Raw genomic sequence first — 23316 nt, 5'->3', positions numbered from 1 at the left:
TCCTGTATATACATCAGGGAAACATAACAGATGTCTGTGGAATTCAACAAGTATTCTCTTTCCAGTAGTGTCTACAGTGTTCATGCTTACATATCTCTTTGTTTCTGGTTTAGTCAAAGCAGTCCTTAAGAAGAGGGAGTATGGACCAAAATACACTAAGAATAATTTCATCACTGGAGTGAGAGCAATAAATGAGTTCTGCCTTAAATCCAGGTATAGTAATTTCTTTCAATGTAGTAGTCTGTGCAAGTAGTATGATCCTTTATCTTTTATTAAATTTCAAAATTGTCATGAAGATAATTGTTCATTGCTGTCACAAAATTTCTGCAAAACAACCCAACCAGTCATTAAATATAAAATAATGGTCTAATATTCTTTATTAAATATAAAATATTATTTTATATTTAGTTATCTAAATATAACTTTCATAGTGGCTTGATTAAAATATAAATCTTTCAGATTTTAAGAGAAAGAAAAGTGATTACAGGTAATCACTAACTTGGGGACATTTAATTGTGCTTGTGTACTATGTGGGTGCATAGCTATGCTGCATGTGTGGAGGCCAGAGGAAAACTTTTGGAAGTTGGATCTTCCTACCATGTGGGTTTGAGAGACCCAGCTCAGGTCATTAGGCTTGCCAGCAAAGGTCTCTACTTGTTGAGCCATCTTGCTGGCACTCAACTTAAATTCTTAAATAGAAGAGCGATACTTGTGTATATTCTAAATTTTACATATATTAAAAGTGCGATGATTATGTCCATAGTACAAGTATCAGTGAGGGAGTTGCAACTCCCAATGAAGTAGTGATCAGGCCTGACTCTGTTAAGTTTCTGATGAGACCCCGTGCAGTCAGGGTTATATGTATGGAATCTATGTGTGGTATTCTTCAATGATTATCTTCTTTACTATCTCCAGACTATTTTTTTTTTTATTAAAATGCCATCTTTAAACTGATGTTTAGAAGCTGTACAGATTCATTCTTTCAAGATGGGGGTCACTGTAATTGTTTACTGTCCTTAACCTATAAGGTACAGGCATCATCTGATTAATTTCAACATATTTATGTCTCAGTGATTTAGAACAACTTCGAAAAATCAGACGACGAAGTCCCCACGATGATACTGAGTCCTTTACCGTGTTCTTGAGGTCAGATGTGGAAGCAAAGTAAGAGCATAAGTCCCTATTCCTTCTCAACAGTGCATTCTGGATTTAGGTTATAACAACATCTTAAACAGGATCTTTCAAACAACGTGTTTCTTAAATGATGCTTTCTTTTTTATTTGCAATTTGTTCTTATATGTACTAGTTAAATAAATAAATTTGTGGATGAGTTTATTTGAATTTGTACATTTGACTCAGAAGTTTAAATGTTCTTTTTTGGTCTGAGAGACCTTTTGCTTTTTTTTTTTTTTTTTTTAAGTAAGCTTCTTATATATTTACAGTTCATTTATATTTAAGTACAATTATTATAAAGTAAAGTGTCTCTTGGTGGTGACCATGTGTGTGTATGTATACACAGAGCTTTGGAAGTTTGGGGAAGCCTTGAAGCTCTTGCCAGGGAGAAAAAATTGCGTAAAGAAGCAGAAATAGAATACAGAGAAAGTAAGTATTGTTGTGTGATGTTTTACTATTTTGTTTTTTTGGAGGTCCTACCAAATAAATCACACTCAGAGGCTTATTCTTAGTTATGAATGGCTGGCCTCAGCTTGACTTGTTTCTTGCCAGCTTTTTTTTTTTTTTAACTTAAATTATCCTGACTACCTTTTGCCTCTGGGCTTTTATTTATTTTTTTTATTTATTTTATTATTTTTTATTTATTTCTTTCTCTATTTCTGTACATCTTTCTTGACTTCTTTCTTTCTGGCTTGTGGTGTAGCTGGGTAGCTGACTGTAGAAGGAGTGGCGGGGCTGCATTCCGCCATCTGGCTAGCTTTATACCCGAAATAATTACATGGAAACTATTCATTTAAATACTGCCTGGCCCCTGGCCCTTTATCTGTAGCTTCTTATTGGTTGATTCTCATATCTTGCTTTAGCCCATATTTAGTAATTTATATAGCACCACAAGGTGGTCACTTACCAGGAGAGATCTTAACCTGCGTCCATCTCGGAGAGGAGAAGCATGGCGACTGCATATGGCGACTGCCTGAAGCGTCTGCCTCACTGCCTGCTACCTAGCATTCTGTTCTGTCTACTCCGCCTCCCTAATTTTCTGTTCTCTTAAAGGGCCAAGGCAGTTTTTTTTTATTAATAAAAGTAACACATAGACACTCCTCCATCAGCTGACCCCGTTCAACTCTTTATTAGACATCAGGTATTTTCAACAGGCAAAGGACCACAGCTTCACGGAGCTAAACAAATGCATAATAAACAAAAGCAACACACCTTAAATTAATATTCCCCAACAAAGTATTTTTTTAATTTAATGCTGGGTTTGTTAAAAGTAACATATAGGTAAGAGCTATGCCCCTGATAGCCAGGTAGTTTCTAGTGTTTGCACCTCATGGTTTGACTCTATTGCTCCAGCAAGTACCAGTTTTCACTGTGGGAATTGTTTTTTCCTTGATAACTTTCTGAGCTGATGAGAGGAAATGAAAAACACTTTTTGTAGTTTCTGGTAAACAACACTAGAAACACTTTGGATCTGATTTGATGATTACCATTATAAAAGTGGTAGTTACTGCTTCTACAACCACATTCATTCATTCAGCAAATATTTATCTGGTCCAACATGAGTAAGAAACTGTCTTTCAACTACAGATGCAAGACTCTCAAGGTACTGAGTTCAGTGGTTTAGAGCTTTGGTTTAGGGCACTGAAAGATTTGTTTGTACATGATTTATATAAATATATTTATTGATGCCAAAAGTAATTTATGTATTTATGACTAAAAAAGAATGCAGTTTGATTTCCCAGTACTCCAAACAAATACAGAAATATAGAGTGATGTTTTCTTTCTTTTTCTATAATGTTTTCATTTTCCTTTCTAGAGATAACTGTTATTGATAGATACTCCTTTCAGAATATTTCCAATACATTTTAAAATTTACATACACACTTTACAAAGATTTATGTATTTGTATGTGTGTGTGTGTCTTTGTGAGTGTATGCACATGTGTGTGCGGGTGTCCCCAGAGTCCTGAAGAAGGCATTCAGTCCCATGGTGTTGGAATTATTGGCACTTGTGAGCTGTCCGACATGGGAGGTAGTGCTAGGATCCACAGTCTGATCCTCATGATTGAACAGTGGGCTCTTCTAGCTGCTGTGGCACCTCTTTCCATAGTAGAAATGGGAAGGTACCCTGCATGTGCATAGATTTGTACATCATGCTCTTCATAGATAACAGTGTAATCCTAGTTTTCCATATCTGTGGAAAGAAACTTCCTGAATATATTCCTTCAGGTGAGGGTAATGGGCAGGGTGTCACATAACCCAAGCTAGCCTCAAATTTGCTATGTAGCCAAGGAAGATTTTGAACTCCTGATTCTCTTGTTTCCACCCCTGAATGCTAGGATTGCAGGTGTGTGCTACATCTGGCATACTTTGTTCTGGGTAGTGAACTTTGTACATAGTAAGCAAGCATCCTACTTACAGAGCTATACCTTCAACCATTTAGTACAGTCTTAAAAAGAATAGTTGTATTAATATAGACTGATTAGTAAGACAATATATGACCTAAACTTATCTTTTGATTACTGTAGGACTGTTTAGAAACCAAAGAATATTAAAAGAATATGGTGATTTCTTGGGAAACACAAAGGTAAGGATATGTTTTTAATTATACTCATGTTACTTAACAAACTAAATATAGTGTGAGCTATGTATGATCATTGTATTGATATTTCATGAACTAGTGACTGGCTGTTTTGCTTTTCTGACCTTCAGAACCCAATATTGAAGCCCAATATCTGTTTCTGGGTTTTTATTAATTGTGCTACAGATCGTAATCCAAGAAATTCTAGCAAGTCTTTGATCATAATCCAAGAATTTTCTTGAGCACATTGTAATTAGCTGAACTGATGTCTAGTCATTTCTGTTTGTTTTCTTGAAATTAAAATTGTGACATAAGTTTCCTAGGATTCTTACACATATATAGATAAAAGGGATTGTTTGATTCCTTTTTAGAAGAATTTTCTGTCTTTCATGTCTATGTCTCTCATACATATGCCTATACATACATACATGCATACATACACACATACATACATGCACACACGCAGAGACATATGTATTTGTATAAAAGCTCCTTAATCGCCTCTGTCATCTCTCCTTCTCCTAGTTCTAGTCAGTATCAAGGCTGCCTGCTCTCTGCTTTTGCACATAAAAGCATCCCTCGAAAGAGAAAATTACACAGCCAGTTTGATTGTTCTTTATTATGTGCTGTACACAGTCAGTGGAAACTTGTGTGGCTTCATTAGTACACTCCTTCACTGTAGAGTAGCTTAGTGTATGCCGTTCCCTCTGTTCCCAAACTTCCTGTAGCCTTACCTTTTGCCTCTCTGCTACCAACCCTGCTTCATGTTTAACTGAAAGGCAAAACAGGTGTACAAATGTCTCCTGTCATAAAGTGGTTCACTTTGTAATTTATTGACTTGGTGGTATGGAATCATAAGCATATGGCCATTCTGTTTATAGTTTCTATGTAGCATTCAATTAGTCATACTCAATATTTTACTCAGTGCAAGACAGATCTAAGGGTTTTGAACACATTTAAGACAGCCTAGGTGTGCTGTGGTTAGGTTAGATGGATTCGATGTATTTTCAATCTACAGTATTTTAAATTTGTGATGGTTTATAGAGACATAGTCCTGTAAGTCAATGACCATTTTTAATTTGTTCAAAGTACCTCATTTTTTCTTTTTTCTAACTTTTATTTTTCTCTCATACATTAGATCCCAATTGCAGTTTCTCCTCTCTTCACTCGTTGTGTTGCAAGGTGACTGTCACTGCCTTATAGTGTGGAATGACTTCGGCCACTGACATCTGCCTCTTATAGCTGTTCATATAAGAGTCCTTATATCTGTTCATATAGCAGTCATGCTTGCTAGAATTTCATGTTGTCTTTATATTTTTTACTTTGGATGCAGACACTTCCTTGTTATACTCCTTTTGTCTCACGGGAGCTCTAACTGCAAGAGATAAAGTCACAGTGTCCTTGGTTTACTAAAAGCATTCTCTCATCAGAGCAGTAGCTCACCCTCTGATAATCTAATTTTGCAATGTCCCTTTAATTCATTTCCCCTTTAATTGGTTCTACTTTCTTATGCCTTACCTTAGGTTCCTGTCTGTGAATGTCTTAAGCTAGTCCTTCAGGACCTTGAAAGTTCCTGTGTCCCCTGATTAAGTTTAGCTCCACAGCCACAGGACTACAATGCACAGTGGTGCTTTGAGCAGTGTGTGAAACTTTCCCTGTAGTCCTCTATGACATCTGTGGTAATTTTTAAAAAACTTAATATTTATTTATTTAGTGTGCATACATATGCATATGCCATGGTGCTTCTGGGGAGGACAGAGGACAATTTGCAGGAGTCTATTCTTCCCTTCTACTCTCTGGGAAACTCAGGTCATCAGACTTGGTGGCAATATTTATAACAATGTAAAACAAACTTATCTGGGCAGAGGTGGCACCTGCCCTTAATCCCAGCACTCAGGAGGCAGAGGCAGGTGGATCTCTGTGAGTTCGAGGCCAACCTGGTCTACAAGAGCTAGTTCCAGGACAGGTTCCAAAGCTACCCTGTTTCGAAAAACAAAAACAAAACAAGAGAAACAAACTTAATTGTGAAAATTCCAAATATATAAAAAATTGATAAAGAGGGGCTGGAGAGATGGCTCAGTGGTTAAGAGCATTGCCTGCTCTTCCAAAGGTTCTGAGTTCAATTCCCGGCAACCACATGGTGGCTCACAACCATCTGTAATGAGGTCTGGTGCCCTCTTCTGGCCTGCAGACATACACACAGAAAGAATATTGTATACATAATAAATAAATTAACATAAAAAAAATTGATAAAGAGATCCAGCTTCAATAATTATCATTGTTTTGTCTTTCTGATCTTTAAAAAGATGGGGTTCTCTAGCTTTTTTTTTTTTTTTTTTTGAGACAGGCTTTTATTGTGGAACTTATGAACAGTTTTTTTCTAGGCTATTTGCCAAGAGGGCTGTGGATCCTAGCTCTCCATGGTTTCATATTCTCTAGATTTTTATTCTCCTGCTTGATCCTTTCGGGCCTTGTCCTTATTTCTGGTCTAGTTAATGCAGCGTTGTAGTGAGTAGCTGCGGGCAGGCCTGCTTTTCATCCCGCCTGGATCCCACACGGCTAGCTTAAAACCTGAAATAATAACACACAAACTCTATTCATTTGAACACTGCCTGGCCCATTAGTTTCAGCCTCTTATTAGCTAATTATCACATCTTGCTTTAACCCATATTTAGTAATGTGTGTAGCACCACAAGGTGGTGTTTTACCAGGAAAGATTCATCATGTCTGACCTGGCAGCTGGCTCCATGGCGTCTGTCCCAGAGAGGAGAGGCATGGCAGCTACCCGAGGCATCTACCTCACTCCCAGCATCCTGTTCTGTCTACTCCACCCACCTATGTTCTGACCTATCAGGCCAAGCAGTTTCTTTATTAATTAACCAATGAAATCATCAGATAGATAGAAGACACACCTATATCACAGCGTGTTTTCCTCCTTACCCCGTCCTTTAGCAGCGTGGTTTGGGGAGTATTTTCCTGATGACATTCTGCTTTGATTTTACAGGTCTTATTACCTTCCCCTCAATCTTCCCATTAAAGAAATCTTTATTTTCCACTTTAAGCAACATTTTTTCACTATTTGTGTTTTTTTTTACTATTTCCATCTCTTCACAAAGAATTTGACATATTCCCAATATAATAAAAGTATACACAGTCTATAGTTTTCGATAAACAGGAGATTGTAGAAACCTAGACCCATGTCGGAGTTTCTATCTTATAAATCAGAGTGAAATTGAAGCTACACACACGAGATTTATTCTTCACAGTTTCTTCTCTTGCCCCAAAGGCAGTTCAGCACAAAACCAGGGACAGCTGGCTTTGGATTATATTTTAATAAAAGCCTGGCCTTTAAAGGTAGAAGCTCATGTTTTTGCTGTTATCCATGTGGTACTTGTGTGTTCTTTAAATTTCTAGGCTCCAGAGCTAGCTTAAGACAAAACAAAGCAAAGCACCAGGCAAGTACAAAAGCAAAGCTGCATAGGCCAACAAAATTCAAACAGTCTTAAATGGAAGTCTCATTCCTTTGCCAAGTTGCATGTATAAAATACAAGTTTGAATTACAATTGTCTTGATAATTATTGCACTTTTATTAAGGAATGTCCTGGCTCTTCAAGACCCAGTATAGCCAGAAGGCCAGACAGAATTGTTATCAGCTGTGTAATTCACCAAGAATGAAGTCCCACAAAAACCTCAAATTGCACTACATATTGTTCTCACCTATTACTCAAGAGTCTAAACCCTGTGTTAATAGGTTCCAGTACTTGGGAGGTGGAGACAGGAGGATGGCAAGTTCAAGGTCAGCCTGAGCCATATAGCAAGATCCAGTCTCAACTCCTGTCACACCTCTGCCCCATTTCTTATGATTTTGACTTATCCAGTATTGTAGTCAGCTCTAGGAGGCATGCCCAGCATCCTCACAAGATTTGTTTAACTATGTTACTAAACTTAGCCTCCAGGGAGAGTAGAGGGTGGTAAGGACGTGGACAGAGGCCAGCAGGATGGGGGAAGGTCACCTTGTGGCGACCAGAGCGGGGAGGAAGTGTTGAAGTCCAGCAGCAGCAGCTTCCTTGCTCACTAGGGTCCCCAAACCATTTTTCCTCTTCATTAATTTCCCTTGCTCAGTCCTTTTTGCAGATGGCTCTACTTAGTTATCTGATCCTCAAACATTAGAGACTAGTTTTGGGGTGAAGAGATGGCATGTACATGTGTGTACTCATGGAGAAACCAGAGATTGACATCAAGTATCAGTGCTATTGCTCTCCCACCTTAGTTTTTGATAGAGGGTCTCCCACTGATCCCAGAGCTCACTGATTAAGCCATACTAATTTGGCAGGAAGCCCTCAGGATCCCCTTTTGTCTCTGCTTCCCAATGTTTGTATTACAGATGCACACTGTATGAACATACATGTCAGAGATCCAAGTTTAGGTCTGCATGCTTTCATAGTGTCTTAGTCAGTGTTGGTCAGTTACAAAACACTCTAGCCAAAAAGCAAGTTGGGGAGGAAAGGGTTTATTTGGCTGACACTCTCATACCGTAGTCTATCATTGAAAGAAGTCAGAGCAGGAATAAGGCAGGAACCTGGAGGAAGGAGCAGATGCAGAATGGGTGCTACTTACTGGTTTGCTCATCATGGCTTGCTCAACCTGCTTTTTTTCCTTCCCTCCCTCCTTCCTTCCTTCCTTCCTCCCTCCCTCCCTCCCTCCCTCCCTCCGTCCCTCCCTCTCTCCCTCCCTCCCTCTCTTCCTCCCTCCCTTCTTTCCTTCTTCTTTTTGTTTTTCTTTTTTTGAGACAGGATTTCTCTGTGTAGCCCTGGCTGTTTTGGAACTCAACTCTGTAGACCAGGTTGGCCTCTAATTCAGAGATCCACCTGCCTCTGCCTCCCAAGTCCTGGGACTAAAGGCATGTACCACCACCACCTGATACCCTGCTTTTTTTTATAGAACCCAAGACCACCAACCCAGGGATGGTACCATCTATAATGGGCTATCTCCCACCCATCAATCACTAATTAAGAAAATGCCCAACAGGCTTCCCTGAAACCCAATCTTATGGAGACCCTTTTTAAATTGAGGTTTCCTCCTCTCAGATGACCATAGGTTATATCAAGTTAACATAAAACTAGCCAGTATACATAGTAAGACTTTTAACATTGAGCCATCTTCTAAGCTCCCATAAGATTCTTTATGGGCCCTTTTATACTTTAAATTTGTTAATAGGGAACACTGTCATCTTCAAAATAGATTCCTAATATGGCTGCCTACTACCGTGTCTCTTATTGAAGCCTTAGCCTTACCTAAATTATTAGAATCTCTTACATGGATACCCTTTTAGTTAGTTTCTCCTCTTACTGCTTTTTTCCTACATCACAAACTATATCTTTGAAAAGCATAAATTAGACTATGTTGTCTCTGCTTAAAATTATCGAGTGATTTCTTTTCACCATTAGCGTCGAATTGAAAATGTAGTCTACAAAGTTCTATGTGCCTTCTCTTACTACCTCTCTCCCTTTCTGTCTACTCCCATTCATTCTTCCCCAATTTCTGCCATTGTTCTTGCTTCCTGGCTTTAGCACAGTAGCCCTATGTGTCCTACTTTGTTCTTGATTTCAATTAAGGTAATTTCTATTTCAGTGTCTTTGAACTTGCTACAACTTCCTCAAACATGCTTCTTTTATATTTTTCATGATTGCTTCCTTGTCATTAGGCCTCTCTTCTTGACTGTTACAGCTAAAGTAGCACTCCCCACCCCCACTGTTCTCAGTCTTTTCTTTGTGATGTGCCTCACTATCTGATGTTAGGCATTTCTTTACAGATTGCTTCTACTATTGCATCTACTAGAATAAAGGATTCTAGCTCCTAAAACTGCCAGACATACAGTAGCTGCATAGTAAGCATCGCGAATAAATGACATGAAGATAAACATAGGTCTAAATTTAATAATACAACAAATACAATAATAAATTTATAGTAGATTGGCTCTGTGGGTGGTTAGTAAAGCTTTATGGCCAGGCAGTGGGAGTACACACCTTTAATCCGGCACTCGGAAGGCAGAGGAGGCAGATTAGGCAATTGAACAATTTTTGCTGGAGGTCTTTGGTGTTGAGAGAAGACTCAGTTAAGCCAGAGCAGCAGACCTGTTACCTTTTGCTGTTCCTTCCTCAAAGTGAAGAAGTTGTTCAAAAAATCGAGAATTTTCGAGCATGTGAATTTCGGGTCAAAATGTTTTATCACTTTAGTGTGATCTTCTCTGTAGCTGTTTCAGAGCTCTTCTAGGTGTGGACAGGCTGGGAATTAATTCTAGGAGCAATTAAGCATCTGAGGTTTGGGAAAGTACATACTTAAAACATTATTTAATTGTGCATATATGTATGTGTGTGTTTGGGGGGCTCTCGGGTATGTGCATGTGATGCATTTGTCCTCAGAGGACAGAAGAGGTGGTCAGACCATCTGGAGCTGGAGTTACAGGCTCCTGTGATTTACCCAGCATGGGTGGGAAACCAAGCTCGCATTCTCTGCAGAGGTAGTATACATTCTTTAACAACCATCTCTCGAAGACCCTTTTAAAGAGAAATTTTGGATGAAAAGAATCTAAAAGTAAGCCTCATTTAGAGGTTTTGAAAAAGGATAACTCTTTTGCCGTGTCAGAGCTACTTCTGACCGTGCTTCTCTGAGAGACTTGAGAGTCTTCTTTTTTGTTTTACAGCCGCGCTCCAGGACCCTGTCAATGTTCCTTAAGGGGCCGGGAAAAGTGGTGATGGTTGCTATCTGCATGTGAGTTTTAGAAAACAACGCTTTTAAAGTAGAAATATATACCTTTTAATATGTGTGTTCTTGAACGTTTGGCAGCTAGCTGCATAGAACTGACATGGAGCTTTTGTTATTTTAGGAGAAAGTTAAGCTATGTCATGGCCAGTTTAGTGATACGGAAGTGTATTGACGTTTGTACTGGGGTTTGTGTATTTTTTATGTGGATCTAAGTTTCTTCCTAAAAATACTAATTGGAGTTTGTCAGGCCTTTTTCTTTTTTTTTTCTTTCTTTTTTTTTTTTTTTCCCAAGACAGGGTTTCTCTGTGTAACAGCTCTGGCTGTTCTGGAACTAGCTCTTGTAGACCAGGCTGGCCTCAAACTCACAGAGATCCACTTGCCTCTGCCTCCTGAGTGCTGGGGTTAAAGGTATGTGCCACCACTACCCAGCCAGAGTCATTTTTTAAAGTTAGGTTTGCCAGTGTTGCCCAGGCCAGCTCAGGTACCAGCTAAGGAATATATCTGTGTTTGTGTTTTCTTCCACTTAACTCAGAAACAGCATTTTCATAACTGACTCCCTTTTTCTTCTGGCTTTTTGATTCCTATTTTGTTTACCTTTTATCCATTTTGCTAGTTAATTTTAGGCTATGTACTAACTGGTTTTGACAGCTTGACATAAACTAGAGTCATCAGAGAGGAAGGAGCCTCAGTTTACGAAATGCCTCCATGAGATCCAGCTGTAAGGCGTTTTCTCAATTAGTAAGCAGTGGGAGGAGGGCTTAATCAATAGTGGGCGGTGCCATCCCTGGGCTGGTGTCCTGGGTTCTATAAGAAGGTAAACTGAGCAAGCCATGTGAAGCAAGCCAGTAAGGAGCACCCTTTCATGGCTTCTGCATGAGCCCCTGCCTCCAGGTTCCTGCCCTGTTTGAGTTCTTTGCTGACTTCCTTTCATGATGAACAGATGTGGAAGTGTAAGCAGAGTAAACCCTTTCCTCCCCAGCTGGCTTTTTGGTCTTGGTGTTTTGTTGCAGTAATAGAAACCCTAACTAAGACAGGCTATCTGAAAACATCACTTCTGTAAATCAGTAGTTTTTATAACATCTTAAAAATACATCTCAGAAATTATGAGAGGATTTGAAAATATCTAATACATGATTCTTGGAGAATGGAAGGCCCTAGACTGGAGGAAGGACTCTCATGACTAAGGATGATGGTGTCTAGTTAGAAGCCTTAGGGCTGTTGTGACAGGTGGTGCTCAGGCTTCTGCTTGGACGGTTGCTAAATGTTGCTCTGACAGGGCACCAGAGATGGGGCAGGATAGGAGGAGAGAAAATGATCTTTGAGGTGTCTGTAGGGTGTCCATGAGGAGATGGTCAACAGGAGCAGTTCTTTCTGCCAGTAGAGTCCAGTTGACGACTATAACCTTCCTTGTGAGGAATGTATGTAACATATAAGCTAATTAGCATACCTAATACATAATATGTACTTGACAAGTATTATTGTTACTGTATATTGGTCTCAAGCTTGTAGGGAGGGAGATCTAGGCTAGAGATTTAGAGTTGTGAATTAATAGTCTACAGATAATAATTAAGACCATAGCAGTACTTAAGATTATCTTAAGAATTAGGAAGACAAAGTCTTCAACATATTACATTGCCTCTTACTTACATACTTAATAATATCATAATCTGTATGTTTTATATTTATACCTGAACCTTTAGGAAATTCTTTTAAATTTACTTTTAATAGAATCTAGTATAAAGTCAGTTAAATAAACTTTTGATATAAAGTTATAATTCAAGCATATGCTAAATTGTTTTCTTTCTCTCTAGAAATGGCTTAAACTGCTTCTTTAAATTCCTTGCCTGGATTTATACGGGTTCAGCAAGTATGTTCTCAGAAGCTATACACTCATTATCTGATACTTGTAACCAGGTAAGGAGGAAATGCTTAGTCTTAAACTGATTTCTTATAGGCTTTATTCAGAAAGTGATCTGTTAAAAAGTACTCTGCAGTTGCCTTTTGGGGAAATGCAGCTTTTTAAATTTGAGCATTGAAGAACAGTGACTTTTGTGTATGTGGGTTCTGCATCTATGCTTCCATAGCCTAACAACCAGCTGTGGATTAAAAATATGAGAAAGAGATGGGCATGGTAGCAAACCCTTAGTCCCAGCCCTTGAGCAGGGTCAGGTAGTGCTCTGTGAGTACAAACCCAGCCTGGTCTACATAGTCAGTTCCCGAACAACCAGAACTACACAGAGAGACACTGTCTCAAACAACACACTGAGAAGGAGAGAAAGATAGATAGATAGATAGATAGATAGATAGATAGATAGATAGATAGATGATAGATAGATAGATAGATGATAGATAGATAGATGATAGATAGATAGATAGATAGATAGATAGATGATAGATAGATAGATAGATAGATAGATAGATAGATAGATAGATAGATAGATAGATGATAGATAGATGATAGATAGATAGATAGATAGATGATAGATAGATGATAGATAGATAGATAGATAGATAGATAGATAGATGATATGTATATAGATAAATAGATGATAGATAGATGATAGATAGATAGATAGATAGATGATAGATAGATAGATAGATAGATGATAGATAGATAGATAGATAGATAGATGATAGATAGATATATAGATAGATGATATATATATATAGATAGATGATATATATATATAGATAAATAGATGATAGATAGATGATAGATAGATAGATAGATGATAGATAGGTAGATAGATAGGAGAGAATACTATACTGTACAAACTTTTGCCCTTATCACTATTCTTTTTCTTTTTCTTTCTGTTTTTAAAATTTGCTTATTTTATGTTTGTGGATGTTGTGTCTGCATATATGTCTGTGTGCCAAAAGGATATCTAATGCCACAAGAGGGCATCCGATCTCCTGGGACTGGAGTTAGGGAGCCACCATGTGTGTGCTGGGAATGAAAGCTGGCTCTTCTGCAAGAGCAGCCAGTACTCTTAATGACTGAACCTTATCTCCATCCCCACCCCCACCCCTGTTACAATGCTTTTTTTTTTAATTTTTCATTTATTTATATGAGTGTTCTGCTTGTAAACCTGCATGACAGAAGAGGGCATCAGACCCTATTACAGATAGTTGTGAGATACCATGTGGTTGCTGAGAATTGAACTCAGAATCTCTGGATAGTGCTCTTAACCACTGAGCCATCTCCAGTCCCCATAACTACTATTAAAAATAGAGGCTATCCTCGCTTATACAGTGGTGAAAAAGGAGTTTAACAATAATGTATATGCTATTTATATTTTTTGTTAGGCATGAAAATGATAGATAAATTATTTAAAATATAAGAGGATACTTGTAGGTTATTTGAAAATATTATCTATTTTATATAAGAAACTTGAGCATTGAAAATTTAGCTTTTGTCGAGCTTAGTGGCACTCGCCCCTTTATTTCCAGCACTCAGGATGCAGAGGCCGGCAGATCTCTGAGCTCAAGGCCAGCCAGGCCTACACAGTGAGTTCCAGGACAGCCAGAGCTACATAGTGATACCCTGTCTCAAAGAAAGGAAGGAAGAAAGAAAACCGAAGTTTCCTTGAAGGGTTTTGAAACTGATGTTTGAATAGTAATGAAGGACAGCAGCACACAGAAATAATGACCATAGACTGCCTGTGGGGCATGTGCCGAGGTGGGGTGGGTCAGGAGCTATAACGTAGTCTTGAAAATGTGACACAAACATTTGAGTAAGTTTTCTATAGTGTCATCCTTAACTACATAGTAAATAGAAGACCACCCTGGACAACATGGTAACCTAACTCCAAAAAGAAATGTGATCATAGTATTTTTAAGTAAGTTTTTATGCTTTAAGAACTATCAGTAATGAGATAGGAAGTATAAATTTATCATTTAATATGTGCTTGGTCATAATCTTTTATAGAAGTGATTCTTTTGTTTGTTTTAGATTTATTTTTATTATTTTATGTGTGTGTATGAGTGTTCTGCCTTCAGATACATCTGTGCACTCCATGTGTACCTGGTGCCTGAGGAGTGGTGAACCATGTGGGTACTGGAAATCAAACCTAGATCTTTTGCAAGAACAAGAGCTCTTAGCCAGCTCTTCAGTCCCTATAGAAGAGATTTTTGGTTTTTCAAGACAGGGTTTCTCTGTATAGTCCTGGCTGTCTTGGAACTCACTCTGTAGACCAGGCTGGTATTGAACTCAGAGATCCACTTACCTCTGCCTCCTGAGTTCTGGGATTAAAGGCGTGCACCACCACCACCACTCGGCTTAGAAGAGATTCTTTTTTATTTTTATTGATTTTTATTGAGCTTTACATTTTTCTCTGCTCCCCTCCCTGCCTCTCCTTTCTCCTTCAACTGTCTCCCAAGGTCCCCATGCTCCCAATTTACTCAGGAGACCTTGTTTTTTTCTACTTCCCATGTGGATTAGATTTATGTATGTCTCTCTCAGGGTCTTCATTGTTGTCTAGGTTCTCTGGGATTGTGGTTTGTAGGCTGGTTTTCTTTGCTTTATGTTTAAAAACCACTTATGAGTGAGTACATATGATAATTGTCTTTCTGGGTCTGGGTTACCTCACTCAAAATAATGTTTTCTAGCTTGATCCATTTGCCTGAAAATTTCAAGATGTTATTTTTTTCTGCTGTGTAGTACTCCATTCTGTAAATGTACCTCATTTTCCTTATCCATTCTTCAGTTGAGGGGCATTTGGGTTGTTTCCAGGTTCTGGCTTTGACAAACAGTGCTGCTATAAACATAGTTGAGCACATGTTATTGTGGCTCGGTTGAGCATCCTTTGGATATATACCCAAAAGTGGTATTGCTGGGTCTTGAGGAAGGTTGTTTCCTAATTTTCTGAGAAATCGCCACACTGATATCCAAAGTGGCTGTACCAGCTTGCATTCCCACCAGCAATGCAGGAGTGTTCCCTTTACCCCACAACCTCTCCAGCATAAGTTGTTATCAGTGTTTTTTAATTTTGGTGTAAGATGGAATCTCAGGGTTGTTTTGATTTGCATTTCTCTGGTGACTAAGGATGTTGGGCATTTCCTTAAGTGTCTTTCAGCCATTTTAGATTTTTCTGTTGAGAGTTCTCTGTTTAGGTCTCTACTCCACAATTTTTTTTAATATTTATTTATTTATTATGTATACAATATTCTGTATATGTGTGTATGCCTGTAGGCCAGAAGGGGGCACCAGACCCCATTACAGATGGTTGTGAGCCACCATGTGGTTGCTGGGAATTGAACTCAGGACCTTTGGAAGAGCAGGCAATGCTCTTAACCTCTGAGCCATCTCTCCAGCCCCTCCACAATTTTTTTTATTGGATTATTTGTTCTTTTGATGACCAATTTCTTGAGTTTCATTGTATATTTTGGAGATCAGACCTCTCTCTGATATGGGGTGAAGATCTTTTCCCATCTGTAGGCTGTCGTTTTGTCTTGTTGACCGTGTCCTTTGCTTTACAGAAGCTTTTCAGTTTCAGGATGTCCCATTTATTAATTGTTTCTCTCAGTGTCTGTGCTATTGGGGTTCTATTTAGGAAGTGGTCTCCTGTGCCAATGTGTTCAAGTGTACTTCTTAGAAGAGATTCTTAAGGTGAGTTTCTAAATGTAACCATGACTGTCTTTTCACTCTGCAGACCAGGCTGGCCTCGAACTCACAGAGATCCGCCTGTATTTGCCTCGAGAGTGCTGGGGTTGAAGGCATGTGCCACCATGCCCAGCTAAATGTAAATTCTTAATTACTGTGAGAGCCAATAACTTTTTTGAATAAAGGTAGAGTGCTGGTTAAGTGTTTAACATACATTAGACTGGTAGCTTGAATTATTTACCTTGACTTTACAAATGAAGATTTAAAAAAAGAAAAAGGTTAAGATAGCCTTTGAAGTATCTTTGGCCCAAATTGTGAATACTAATAATCTAAACCTTTGTGAAAACTCTATATAAATGTTATTTATTTATTTGTATCTCATTTTAAGGAGAATGGTATCCGTTCTGTATTTATTTAAACTTGACTTACATTGAAACAAATTTGAGAGACGTTTCGGTGAAAGATACAGGTACAGGAGTGGATATTTAAGCCTGCTAATTTGGCCCAGTGCTAAATAAAGTATGTGATTAGCAGGTGAGAGGCCCTGACTTTGGTACGCAGCACTGCCCAGCCTAAAATTCAAAGGAATAATAAAATGAAGAGCAAGCAGGCAATATTATTTACAGATTAAACAGAAGAATGCATCTCACTGTCAAGTAGATTGAAATCCTCTGTAAAAGTAAAGGAAGAAGGTAGGCAGTTGCTGTTATGCTAGCAGGATTTCATTTCTTTTTTTGTGGCTTGTGTATGAGATGTGTATGTGTGCCCATGTCTGCGGGCTTGTGTAAGGAGGCCAGAGGTTAACACAGATGTTTTCCTCAGTTGCTCTGCATCTTATATATTAAGACAGGTCTCTTATTTGATCACAGAGTTCACTAGTTTAGCTAATCTAGTTAGTCAGCTTAGTTAGTATCTGTCTGCCTTCCAAGGGCCAGGTTTACAGAATGGTCATTATTACCCCCTAGTAGTTAGGTGCTAGGGATCCTAACTCCTGTGCCCATGCTTTCATGGGAAGCACTGTACCTACGGAGCCATTCGTAAATGCTTAATAACCCCTGTCACTTGGGTGGAAGGAGAAGAAATGGATGTGTAAAAACAGTCTAAGAACCGTGTAAGCTTTAGGACATAGGACAAAGAATTATGAAACAAGATTAATTTTGAGTATTAGTTTTTAGGACATTGGAGATAATTCTTAAGTGTCTATTCTCTAAAATATTGTCCTACTTAGGGTTATTGTTGCTATGATGAAAAACTGGCCAAAAACAAGTTGGGGAGGGAAGGGTTTATTTGGCTTACGCCTTGTAGGAAGTCAGAGCAGGAACTTAAACAGGACATGAACCTGGAGGCTGGGGCTGAAGCTATGGAGGGGCACTGCTTATGTGCTTGCTCCTCCCTCTTAATCAGCTTTCTTTCTTATAGACCCTGGGATTACAAGCCCAGGGGTGGCACAACCCACCATAGGCTGGACCCTTCCCCATCAATCACTAATTTAAAAAATGCCCACAACCCGAACTTTGGGAGGCATTTGCTCAATTAAGTTCCCTCCTCTCAGTGACTATAAGTTGTGTCAAGCTGACATCAAACTAGCCAACACAAATATTATGTATGGGTTTTAAAGGCTGATTGCTTTTAACTGGAGTAATAACCATGATAAATTGAGTAAAAAGGTCAGGTTGCAAAATATTATGTATAGAACTTCTGCTTTTAACTATAAATGAGTCAGACTAAATTTACTCTTTTGATGCCTAAACAATAAAGTCCTAGACAAAATATATAACTGCTTTCAAACATTGAACAGTAGAAGCATAAGACCATACCTCTGAGATGGGATTTGATTTCTCCTACACTTTCTCTCTGGCTTTTTATTTAGAGATACATTCAGAGCAGTGGGCCAGGATGAGAAATATGAAAGTTTAAGGAATCCAAACTCGTTGGAAATTAGAGGTGGAGTTCCTCAGAGGAAAGGCTATGTACTAAAAAAAATCTGCATAATTATACATATAGGGATCTTCTGGAATTCTTGCTGAATGTTCAATTACCCATCTATAAGATGTGGGCAGAAACACCAAACAGACAAAGGCTGAGTAATTCCTAGTGCTCACACAGGGCTCCAGTACATCCAGAGCTTACCAGGAGAGGTAAAAGAGACTGTTCTGATACCCCAGGTCAGCAGAAATCTAGCAGTAGAGTTAAATTATCCCTAGTGTAAAGGCTGTTCAAACCCCTTCTTATCAGACTATCCCAGAATGTAAATGATCAAGTTTACCTTTAAATAATTTAATTGTTTGCAGAACAAAGCTTCGTGTTATTTCGAGAATATAATAGACCCCAAACACTTAGTGTGACATTCACAGTGGTCAACTAATTTTCCCAGTTAGTAACAGAATACTGCTAGACAGTGAAAGAAGCAAGAAAATAGGCTTGAACTAGCAGGAAAATTAGTTAATAAAACAGACTCAGTTGGCAGATGAGAGAAGTTAGTGGGACTTTTAGAACTGAAAACTGTGTCTGACACAAAATCTCACTGCAGAGCATTGACAGAAGACTAAAAATCCAAGAAAAGGGTTAGCCCTAATTTATCATAATAGAAAGCATCTGTACAAGAACCAGAGATAAAGACTGAAGGAATCCTCAGTTACTATGGAGACAGTGCCAAAAGAACTCAGCTATTGTTTAAGAAAGTAATAGTGATAATGCACAGACTTTGAGAGATAGGGAGAGCAATGGCTTTCAACTCTATGGACATAACATAGCCCTGATATACTTACAATGCCATCATATGAGAAAAACATACATACCCATCAGTATCAATATAGAATAGAAATTCCTTTTTTCTTTTCTTGAGACAGGGTTTCTCCATGTAGCCTTAGCTGTTTTGGAACTCACTCTGTAGAACTGGTTGGCTTCGAACTCACAGAGGTCTGCTTGCCTCTGTTTCTTAAGTGCTGGGATTAAAGGTGTGCACACAACCGCCCAGCAGAAATTCTTCAAAATAGAACCAAATGAGATCAAGCAATATATAAAAATCATAGTATAGTCAAGCAAATATTGTTCTAAAATATAAAGTTGATTTAATAGTAAAAAATGAGTAGCTATAGAGGGCAAATAGGTACTAATTGTGCATTTCATTTCCAGGAAATACAGAAAGACGTTAAAATTTTTCCCTTTCTATAATATCACAAAACATTAAGAATAAACCTTGCAGGCTGGAGAGATGGCTCAGAGGTTAAGAGCAAGCAGTGGCTGCTATTCCAGAGACCCTGAGTTCAATTCCCAGCAACCACACGGTAACTCACAATCATCTATAATGAAATCTGGTCACCTCCTTCGGCATGTAAGCAGAACACTGTATACATAATAAAAAAGAATAAATCTAGCAAAAGGTGCACAAAACTTACATCAGTTTACTATGAACTTGCTGAGAGTTTTAGGAAGATCTAAAGAACAGCTGGGGTACAGCTCAGTTGTGAGTGCTTGCTTAGACTATGTAAGGCCAAGGTTTGACCCCCAGGACCACAAAGGAGAGAAAAGTGGAGTTGGAGAATTCGGTGCAGATGAACTAGTGATCTATAGATTGGCTGCAATTCTAATCATAGTGCCTTGTTTGTCTGTGACAGAGCCTTGAAATGTAGTGACTCAGACTGGCCTGCGTTCAAGACCACTTCACTGAATAGTACCTTGTAGGAGCTTCCCATGTCCGTGCAGAAAACTGGCTGGCTATTTTAAGCTGCTATAGATGTAATTTAGTGTGGTTCATCATTTGCATTCATTTCCCTACTGAAGAGATTTTAGGTTCTTCTGTGGTTACTGCCTTTGTTTAGTTTGCTATAGTTTTGTTTTTTGACGTGAGTCTCAGTTTTCAGCCCAAGATAGACTCAAGTTAATTCTCTGGCTTCAAGAGCTAGCAGTTAAGCACGTGCCTCTGTGCCCAGTGTCTTCGAGCTTTTCCTCCTTATAAACAATGCTGTCCTGAATCCCCTTGGGTTTCTCTTTATTTTTCTATACTAGGATTTTTTTTTCTAAACTACAGTTGCTTGGCCAGTGATGCACACATATGATATCTTTGTTGTTATCCTTTACATCTTCCAGTTTGTCTTACTCATTTTTTTTTCTTTTTCTCAAGACAGGGTTTCTCTGTGTAGCTTTGGAGCCTGTCCTGGAACTAGCTCTTGTAGACCAGACTGGTTGCGAACTCACAGAGATCCACCTGCCTCTGCCTCCTGAGTGCTGGGATTAAATGCGTGCGTCACCACTGCCCAGCTTGACTTACTGTATCATTGTATTCTCCATCTTGGTAAGGGCTGTTTACTGTTTGTTCTTCTCCATAGGGTTTGCTAGCACTGGGCATCAGCAAGTCCATTCAAACACCAGACCCTTCTCACCCGTAAGGACACGACCTCTGATTTGAATTTGCGATAAGTCATTGAAATAAGAACCAATGAATTTTTGAGAAGTCTGAACTTTATATAGCATCAGATTGTTCGAGATTTGGTCATTTCCTTTGTATTGTCTAAAGTGTAAGGGTCAAAGTAAAGTCAAAGCATAATTTGAAAATGGAGTTGAAATAATTTTTATACTTTATAATAATACAGCCTGGAGATCTTCTCCATATTTGATAATAAAAAAACCACTTAGAGTTCTATTTTATTTTGTTTCAGGGAAGTATATTTCTGCTCAAACAATTGGCTTTGTGATCTAAAGTTTTGATATTAACCTTTTTCAAATGCATACTTCATACTTACTCTAATGCTTTTATTGTGATTGAGAAATATTTTGATAACATTTCAAAATTAGATATTTGTAAAGTGAGTGTGTATTTTAGAATATAGTACTTTGAGTGTGTCAGTTACCTGATGTGGATATTTATTTTTGTTCCATCTGTTAACGGCCACCCAAATGGTTGAGCTCCCAGTCATTGTCCTTTTAACTACCTTCATTAATACAGTTTGATCAATGCTAAGGCAGAAAAGTGCACCTTTATCTCTGTGAAGGTGTCCATTTTAGTGCTTTGTAAATACCTTCCCTTACTTGACAGCAGGGCATTGCTATTTCTGTAATAACACATTTAAATTTTCTAGAAATGGGAGTTTTCTAGTATGAGACCAAATGTTAATTACACGTCTACTGTGTTTTACTATCTCTTGACAAATTGTTTTCCTTACTGATTTTCCACACCAAAAAATTTAAATAAGAGGGTAAAAATTTTAAATTTTGTATTCTGAAGATTGCTTCTTAAGTTATTTTAAATAACTCATTTTAATACTACCTAGTACAGTAATTAAATTTAGGCAGTGTTTAGTTTAAAGACATTTATATAGCCACATGTGACTCATAATTAACTGTAGAAGGCAGTACAGATCTGCATAATACAAGTTTTCAGTAAGAACCTACAGTGCAGCCAAGTCTGGTGGCATTCAGGAGGCAGAGCATCTCTGTGGGTTTGAGGCAAGCCTGGTCTACAAATTGAGTTTCAGGACAGCCAGGGCTACACAGAGAAACCTGCCTCAAGAAACAAATAGTGAAGAAAAACAAAACAAAAGCCCAGTACAACTTAATATATTATTAATTTAAATTGGCATATACTTAGTGTTACTTTGGAGAAAAGTTTAGAAAATAAAATAAAATTTTCCAAGTCAAATCTGTAAAACATTGTTATATCAATGAACCGGGATTCTCTATGGCTAGACTACAGCTTTGTACAAAAAGAATTCTGTTAATTCTTTCAAGTTAATACTCTTTGTTTGAATGTGAAGCTACCAGAGAGTGTAGTAGTATTTGGGCTTAAGAGTATATTTCTCAGGAAACATTTTTGTGAATGAATGATTCTACTTCTCATAGTATGTCATAGTTTCCAAGGCCCCTAATTGTGTTGTATTGGTACTGAAATAGTTCAAGTTAATGGTTCATTTTGACCAAAAATGATTAGACAAATAATTAATATTTTCAAAAATTATACTTGAAAACATGCAGAAAACTGAAGCTATTGGTTCAACTGTCGATTAAACTGTTCAGAACCAGGAGTAAATTTCATATTAAATTGTTCAGTATTAAGTAAAAAAATTATAGGTAATACACAGCATAGATTAACCATAAGACCATAATATTCAACTAGAAGCTACAATTCAAGGAAATTGAAGTATTTCCCTGTTCGTTAAATATCTTAATGTATTTTTTAAAAGATGAATTTTGGAGCTGGAGAGATGGCTTGGTGGTTGGGAGCACTGGCTGTTCTTCTAGAGAACCCGTGTTCAATTCCCAGCACCCACATGGGAGTTCATAACTGTTTGTAACTCTCATTCTAGAGGATCTGAAATCCTCACACAGACACACATACAGGCAAAACACCAATGTACATAAAATACAAATAAATATAAGAAAGATTATTTTTCCTGGCCTGTGTGGAATGTAATTATAAAGTAGTTCTGATAAATCAAAGTAGACTATAAGAAATAGAGATGAGAAAATACCTGAATTTATTAATATTTATTTTATTTTTATATATTTTCAAAGATCTTGCCTTTTCCCCCACGTTGTATATTGTGAGTTTTTAATATGAAATTTGAACTTTGCACTTACAGTGTTTAATATATAAAATTACACCATGTTAATCGTCTAAGAATGTGTTTTCAATTTCATTGACTTATTAAACACATTTTGAAAGTTATTATACATTTTTGCAAACTATATGATCTTTTTATCTTCCAGGTATGGCTTTTCAAATATGCGCTATATTTCTTCATTGATTAGTGGTGTTGGTATTTTCATGATGGGCGCAGGACTCTCTTGGTACCATGGAATCATGGGATTGCTTCATCCTCAACCAATGGAATCCCTTCTATGGGTGATCCTCTTTTTCCCTCACTTTCATATATGGAATGCTATGACTTTGTCATATTGTATTGGCGAATAGGAATAGCATGCCTCTTGACTGTGTCACACGTTATTTATTTATGGTTTTGTTTTTTTTACACATGAGTATTTATGACGTCTAAATCCACAGATGGGGTAATTTTAAACAATTCTTACTTATTTTATGTATATGAGTGTTTTGCCTTCATGCATGTCTGTGCAGCACATGCATGTCTGATGCAGGCAAAGGCTGAAAGAGGATGCTGCTTCTCCTAGGACCAGCACAAGGCTGTGAGCTGCCTTGGAGTGCTGGGAGTCCAGCCCAGGTCCTCTGATAGAGCAGCCAG

At 38.0% G+C, this 23316-nt stretch overlaps 1 protein-coding gene across 2 annotated transcripts in view; it reads left to right on the top strand.

Moving 5' to 3' along the window:
• Slc30a9 (solute carrier family 30 member 9) overlaps nucleotides 1-23316 on the top strand; it is a 60151-nt gene that overhangs the window by 21819 nt on the left and 15016 nt on the right. Inside the window, exons 4-11 of one of the 2 annotated variants that reach the window (XM_038324134.1) lie at nucleotides 114-213; nucleotides 1072-1164; nucleotides 1520-1602; nucleotides 3701-3759; nucleotides 10457-10524; nucleotides 12330-12432; nucleotides 20449-20504; nucleotides 22826-22961. In XM_038324134.1, coding sequence (XP_038180062.1) covers nucleotides 114-213; nucleotides 1072-1164; nucleotides 1520-1602; nucleotides 3701-3759; nucleotides 10457-10524; nucleotides 12330-12432; nucleotides 20449-20504; nucleotides 22826-22961 — 698 coding nt within the window. The remainder of the gene's footprint in view (nucleotides 1-113; nucleotides 214-1071; nucleotides 1165-1519; nucleotides 1603-3700; nucleotides 3760-10456; nucleotides 10525-12329; nucleotides 12433-20448; nucleotides 20505-22825; nucleotides 22962-23316) is intronic. The other variant, XM_038324144.1, reaches the window with a different exon arrangement.

The sequence above is a fragment of the Arvicola amphibius genome, chromosome 1 (genome assembly GCF_903992535.2).
Source record: "Arvicola amphibius chromosome 1, mArvAmp1.2, whole genome shotgun sequence".
Classification (NCBI taxonomy): Eukaryota; Metazoa; Chordata; class Mammalia; order Rodentia; family Cricetidae; genus Arvicola; species Arvicola amphibius.
Note: the sequence above shows the minus strand (reverse complement) of the source record. Positions and strands in the feature narration are given on the sequence as shown.